Genomic DNA, 6,974 nt, shown 5'->3' with positions numbered 1-6,974 from the left:
GCTGGCGCGCCAGGTAGGGGGTGTGTCGACGATCCAAGCTAGCTCAATGGCCGTCACCTTCCACAGCAAAATCGCCGTGCGTCCCGGATCTGTATTCTGCTTCGGGACAATCTCGTCCGTAGCAGATGAAGAAGGAATCCTACACCGCCTCGCAGATCTGCCGGAACAGAAGTCTCCTCCAACAAACTCCGAAAATGCTGGAAAGACGCTACCTCCGGCTCTTCGGAAAAAGATCGTCTCCGGGGAGGCTGGAGCTAGAAGCTCGCTGACCCGGAAGACTCCGCTGTCTACTTCTCCGACGAAAGAATGGACACGGGTCGTGAGAAAGAAGGAGACCAGGGAGAGGCAAGTCGTTCTTCCCGTTCCTCCGACCTCAAAGGAGAACGGAAAGAAAGTCACCGCGGCAGCAATACCGTTCTACCCCGACGTCCTCTTCATCGGGAGAGCAGAGTCGCCCGCCATCTCCGACGATGAACCGACCGCGCCTGGAGAAGAACCGCCTCAGCGAGAATCCCGCCGACGAAGGAACCGACGCAGGAACGTTCGACGACATCACGCAGCTGGAGAAAGGGATCCGGAGCAGCCTGTCTCGTGAGACGAGGTCTCAGAGATAGGAGAAACTCCGGAAGAACGCGTCTTCAGGGAACGAAGGAACTCTCGACGACGTGATCGCCGTCGGACTCAGGAGCAAGCCGAGCAAGATGCAAGGCAACGACGCGAGAATCCGCTCTTCGGGCGCAACTTGAACCCCGACTTCGCTCGAGCTATGAACACGCCGAGCGAAGTCGGAGGCGTTCTAGCTCGGATAGCTGACGGACTTCCTCGGACTCTCGACGCCGAGGGATACCGACGCCTGTTTACTCAGGCGGCCAACCATCTTCTACCGCTCGCTCACCCGCCGAACGATTTGCGACACACCATCAACAGTCGCCGAGACGCGCGAAGCTCCATCAATGCTTCGCGCGAACGGCGGCATGAGAACGAAATTCGCCGTCGGGAGGAGTATGACCGAGATCATGGCTTCCCGACTCAAAGCCAGGCCACCAGGACTGAGTCGGCAACAGCTTCAACTGGCGGTACCACCCGGGGACGGTCGAGGGACCGCCACCACCACTCCCCTCCCCGGGACAGACGTCATCCCCGACGACAGGAGGACACGTGCGGAGTATCTGCACTTACTCCGCGCCTTAGGGCCATCCAATGGCCTCCCAACTTCAAGGTATCCAATGTTGACAAATATGAACCTAAGCAGGATCCAGGGGGTTGGTTAGCCGTCTACACCACTGCCGCTCGAGCTGCCGGAGCATCCGAAGACGTCATGACCGCGTATCTGCCCATCGTCCTTGGGCAAGATGCGCTGCAGTGGCTGCGACATCTACCCCGACACTGCATCGACGACTGGGGAGACTTCAGTCGACGTTTCATCGCCAACTTTCAGTCCCTCTCCGACAAGCCGGCGCAGCCATGGGACCTCAAATCCATCAAGCGCCGGGGGGATGAGACTCTTCGGTCATACCTTAAAAGGTTCCAGACCATGAGAAACCGCATCCCCGAGGTCACGGAGGCGGCCGTGATCGAGGACTTCTACAGAGGATCCAATGACTCGGTTTTCGTCCGAGCCATACTACAAAAGGCGCCGACTACCTCCGAGGAGCTGTTCCGGGAAGCCGACCTCTACATCACCGCCGACGAGCGGGCCCAGGATCTCATCGGAGGAGCAAAGCCTGCACCGGCAGCGCCACGACGTGACGCGAACCAGCCATCCGACAAACGCTGGGAGAAGAGGCCTCGAGAAGAAGTACACGCCGCCGGACCACCCGCCTCTCGCGCCCGAGGAGGACCTCGTGGAGGCGAGCGCACGCTGGACGACATCCTCGACGCCCAGTGCCCGTACCACAAGGACATGCGCCACACCCTTCGAAACTGCCGGGACTTCAAGCACTCCGTCGGGCACGGCCGACCCTTCCAACCTCTATCGCCTCCTCCGCCGAGGGGAGGACCTGATGAACCACGACAGCCCCATCGGCAGGAGGAGGGGGGAGGAGGAGCTTTCCCGCGCGTTGACAGGGAGGTCAACGTCATCTTCGGCGGACATGGGTCGCAGGAGAACAAAAGACAACAAAAGCTCAACGACCGCCAGATACTGGTGGCGACCACCGGACCTCCCGCCCCGTACCGGTGGTCGGAGCACCCGATCACTTTCACTCGGGAGGATCAGTGGCTCAACTTCTGTGACACCCCAGGTGTCTAATTTGGGTTATGTCGGAAGAATTATCCTAATCTTGAATGCTCAGTGAAAATTTCTATTTCTCGATCGTGTCTATCTCTGTCTATCAGGCTTTCTCATGGAAGTTCACCGAATTCGGAGTTATTCGATCGCGAGAAACAACCAATTTTGGAGCGTGTTAAAACTTTTATTCGCGGAACGAATGCAAACTCGATGGTCAATCTTGATTTATAAATCTCATCTGAAGCTCTTTAAATCAAGCTCCCGACAACTGTTATTTGATCTGAGCCCGAGTCTAATTCCTCGAACCTCGATCGATGTCCGACTATTTTAATCCGGGTCCGTACTCTCAGACGGAATACTCAGTATATCGTCCTCTAATAAATTCTTACTCGACTCAGCCTAGTATCTTTGTGTCTAAACCGAATTCAAAACCCACTCTGGCAGCAATTTTAAAATGTCACGATTCGCCTTCTCCGACTAAAAATCCAAAGCCGATCAAAATTTGAGAGAAACATTTATTTCTAAAATAGTGCGCGAGAAAATTTCAAAAGCGGAATCTCCAATGGGTTGTCCTCAAATAATTTCTTATCCGATTCGTCTTAATATCTCGGTATCCAATCCGATTTAAAAAAATCAACATCGGCGACGATTTTTAAATATCGCGGTTTGTCTCCTTCAATCAAAAATCCGAAAGCCGGCCGTATCTCAAGACGATTTATTTTCAAATCACATGTAGGGAGTTATTTTCGAGCAAATTCAAATCTAACTCTCGGTCGAATTAATCGCTCAACCTTCCGTTCGTCCGAACTCTTTTCACTCTGTTTCTCTGTAGCGACGAATTCCGCGAGAGCATTTTTATTCCGGAAAATAAATTAGCGCGACACGATTTAGCGTTTTGGGCCAGGCCCATTCTAGCCCATTAGGCCCATTAAGAAACCCTAACCCTAGCCCATGTCTATAAATAGGTTCCCTCTCCCCTTGCACTTGGCAATTTTGCACTCCCACCCCTCAAAAAAATTTCAGCCGCCACTCTCTTCCTCCTCCCCACGCTGTCTTCTTCCTCCCCTTGCTGTCTTCACTAGCGCTCGTCCTCGCATGGAAACCAGCTGCGCGCAGGAGTGCGGCAAGGCTTGGCCGATGCCCTCTGTTGCCGCCATGGCATCTCCCTTCCCCAAGCTCCAGCGCGCACACGGCAGCAGATCGTGGTGCCCCTCCCTGCAAGCTCGAGTTTCCCCATGGCGCCTGTCCTCGGGCATGGGCGAGCTCCTCTCTGCCCTATGATTTTTCCACGGCTGTGAGCTCCCCCTGGCTGCCATTTTCCCCAACCGTCGTCCTCTTGCTCTCCGGCCATCAGCAGCCAGCAGCTCTGCTCGCCCCCTTCCATGGCGTCTGCCTCCCCTGCTCTTCCCTGCCCGGCCAGGGAACGCCCAGATCCTCGCCTCCCTGCTCCACACGCCCCAGCCATGGCGTTCTTCACTTCCCTGCTCCACGGGCGTGAGTCTCCACTCCCCCTTCAATGGATGCTGACCAAGACTCCGCCTTCGCTTGCTCCCTGCAATCGAGCAGCAGCGTCCCCAGCCTCCCATGGCGCCACCTGCGACTTCCATGGCCGGCGCCCAAGTTCCAGCCCCTCCTCCCATGGGCATTCCCCAGCAGCAGCCCTACTATTCCCTCCCCATGGCGCCACCCCCTGCAGCCCCGCGCTGCGCATGCCTTGCGAGTGCTCGACAAAATGCCTATGAAAGGCTTGGTGTTGTAGACAGCTCCGTCCACGACGCCGTCGACCCTCGGTGAGAACCCCGTTGTCCTCGCTGTTTTTCCGGCGTTTATGATGTTCAAGGAACTGTCGTCAACAATGTTTTGTGTTATCGCAGCTAGTGGTCGACGCCGTGCTTCGCGCTTGGCTCGTTCGACGAAACGCCAAGCCTTGTGGACAGCCCATGTGACTAGCCTCGATTCGTCCAGGTTGTTCACTTGGTATTTTGTGGATTAATCTGTTTAAGCTTGGTCGATGTTGTGCATGTGTGTATATGTGTAAGAAAATGTATTGGTATGGATTGAAGTTCGTGGCGAAAGAAAAAGAAGTAGAAAAGAACTCGGATGTTTTTATATTTCGATAGGAATTTATGCGATGTGTTGTTTGATGTGTGCAATTTGTAGTTTGTATAAGTATATTTTGGTCGATGTGGTGTACATTGGTGTTGGAATGTGTGTGGGTATAAAAATGTTTTGGTTATATGCCGTAGCAAGGTTGCCTTCACGGTTAGGTAAGAAAACATGTTGTGTTGTCTAACGTGGTGAGTAAGTTGGAAATACATGGGATGCGAGGATTTAATTAGTGCACGTAGGTGTGTGAGTGCCGTGGTGTGATATAGTAGTGGTGGCGTGAGATGTTTGTTTGAGGTGTGCGGGTATATGCCGCGATGTGGTTATACTCGCAACGAGGAAAGATGTATGTATTGTGACACGACGCTTCGATCACTATTATATGATCGTGTGAAGGATGCTCATGATGGTTGTGTGATTAAGGGTGATGTAGTGGCAGGCGAGAAGTAAGTTTAATTTTCAAACGATTCGTGGGTAGTATCTCGGTGTTGTCATGATTTTTGTGGTATGGCAATGTGATGCTTCGCTTTGCCAATCATCACATTCCATGCCCCTTTGGATAAATAAATGTCTTGTTGATCGATTAGAGGTCTTATACGAGTGTTATCGCAGCCCAAGAATTATGGGAAGCAAGTAGCATTCATAAGTCGGTCCTGGTTAAAATTGAAGAACAATCCGATAACATATGCACCTAAGTGCTTTAGGTCCTTCAGTAGCAAGTAAGTCTTATGGAGTTTTATGCCAGACGTTAATGCCTCTATGTTAGACCCCCTAAAATATGGTGTTCTAAGTGACTTGTGTGTTGTCTTGTTTAAGTTGAGAAAAGGTTAAGAAACGTTAATTAACCTACTCCCACCCATGTTTTGAGTTGCAATGTCTAAATGGGTTGCTAAGTCTTATGCTGAGATTCGCCAACTAATGTTGAGTAGGAGTCAAATTCGTTAAATGATTGTTATATATGGGTCATCTCGAATGGCGATAATAAGAGGCAAGCCGACGTGTCGGATGTATAGTGGCCTATGTTGTTGCGCTAGTTAGCCGAATTAATAGATGGGTTTAGGTAAGCTCGTAGTCACGGTGATTTGCTTTTGAAGTCTAAATACGTATGATTATGGTCGTGGATGAAGATTAGTAGTGCTCATGGGAGGTCTAAGCTAAAATGCAAATTATTGGGTGAAAAGCGCTTCGATGTTGATTATCGTGGAGAACGCGTGGTTAATTGAGTATGGTAAATCTAGCGCACAAAATGACTTGGATAAAATTTATGAGTCAACTTGATGGTCCTAATTTGACTAATTTAACTCTAATCAACGGTGAAGTGTTAGAATAATTCAAGTCTCTAGAACACGACTGATTCTTGAATTATATAGGAGCTGAAATTTATTGACTGCTGTTTTGGACTGCACGTACTGTTTTCGGTGTGCTGTATGTTTGGTGAACTAAATTGTGTTTTCTGTAGATATGTTCTATAGAAAAGTTGTAGATAACATGATTATCTTGCTTGTACAAAAATTTGACAGCCATAAACCTGATCGTTTAGGAGTTGTGCTTTTCACAAGCTCAGCACCTGAATCTGTCGAATTTCTGAACAGATTTCAGAAATTGCAATGGTTGCTTAAGTTAATGTTGAAATAAGTTATTGGTGGTCACAAGAAAGTTGTAGATAACTTTAATATCTTACTTGTGTTAAAATTTGACAGTCATAGGTCTGACAGTTTAGGAGTTATGCTTTTTACAAATTCAGTAACTGAATCTGTCCAAATTCTGTACAGAATTCAGAAACTGTGTTGTTTGTTCAACTTAGTGTTGCAATCTGTTCATGGTCATTATAAGAAAGTTGTAGATGCTTTTCTGATCTTGCTTGTGTTAAAATTTCATAACTAAAGGCCTGACGGTTTAAGAGTTATGAAATTTACAAACTGATTGCTGTGTTCTGTCCTCCGTCAGAACAGATTTTGAAAACTGCGTTGTTTGATTCAGTTAAGCACAGAATCACTTCTTGGTGATTATAAAAGTTATGTAGTGCAATTGCCAAGCTTTCCAAAAAGTCTTGGATCACTATTTTTAGTGGTCTGAAGATTAAGTTATGGATGTTTGAAGTCTGAAGACTGAATCTGTCCAATTCTGGACAGCAAAGCCTTCTAGTGTATTTTATCCTTAGTTAACTATTGAGTCACCTTAAGATGTTTATAAGTGATATGTAGACAATTTTATTACCTTTCCAGAAAGTCTAGGATCACCTTGTTTGGATGCCTGAATCTTCAGTTATGAATTTTTAAAGTCATAAGTCTGAATCTGTCCAAATCTGGACAGCGCTGTTGTGTTAACATCTTTTGACCTTGCTAAGTGTTTAATCATGTTGTGATGACAATACCAAAGTTGTAGAGAACTTTCTAAACTTTCCAGAAAGTATTAGTTTGCTATTTTTGGATTAATATTTGAAAAGTTATGATTAAAACAAGTAGCTGCTGTGCTGCTGTCCTAAAAATCTGCATGTGCTCAAATGAATATTGAGTTCACCATTTTGGCTAAAAATGCTTAGTTAGCACTTAACGAATATAGACTTGTGATGGCTAAACTTAGGTTAACATGTGCTTCATGATTAATGTGCTTGCTTGCTGTAGTTGATTGTGATAGA

The 6,974-nt window shown here is 48.4% G+C and overlaps 1 protein-coding gene across 1 annotated transcript; it reads right to left on the bottom strand.

Annotated features, from left to right (window-relative positions):
• Positions 1-3,202: 3,202 nt before the first annotated feature.
• LOC103633531 (uncharacterized) lies at positions 3,203-4,015 on the bottom strand. Its single transcript, XM_020541362.3, has one exon. It carries the CDS (start codon positions 3,874-3,876, stop codon positions 3,250-3,252), a length of 627 nt encoding a protein of 208 aa, XP_020396951.1. The 5' UTR covers positions 3,877-4,015; the 3' UTR covers positions 3,203-3,249.
• Positions 4,016-6,974: the final 2,959 nt, after the last annotated feature.

Source organism: Zea mays, chromosome 7 (assembly GCF_902167145.1).
Source record: "Zea mays cultivar B73 chromosome 7, Zm-B73-REFERENCE-NAM-5.0, whole genome shotgun sequence".
NCBI lineage: Eukaryota > Viridiplantae > Streptophyta > Magnoliopsida > Poales > Poaceae > Zea > Zea mays.
This window is presented reverse-complemented; position numbering and strand designations above follow the sequence as displayed.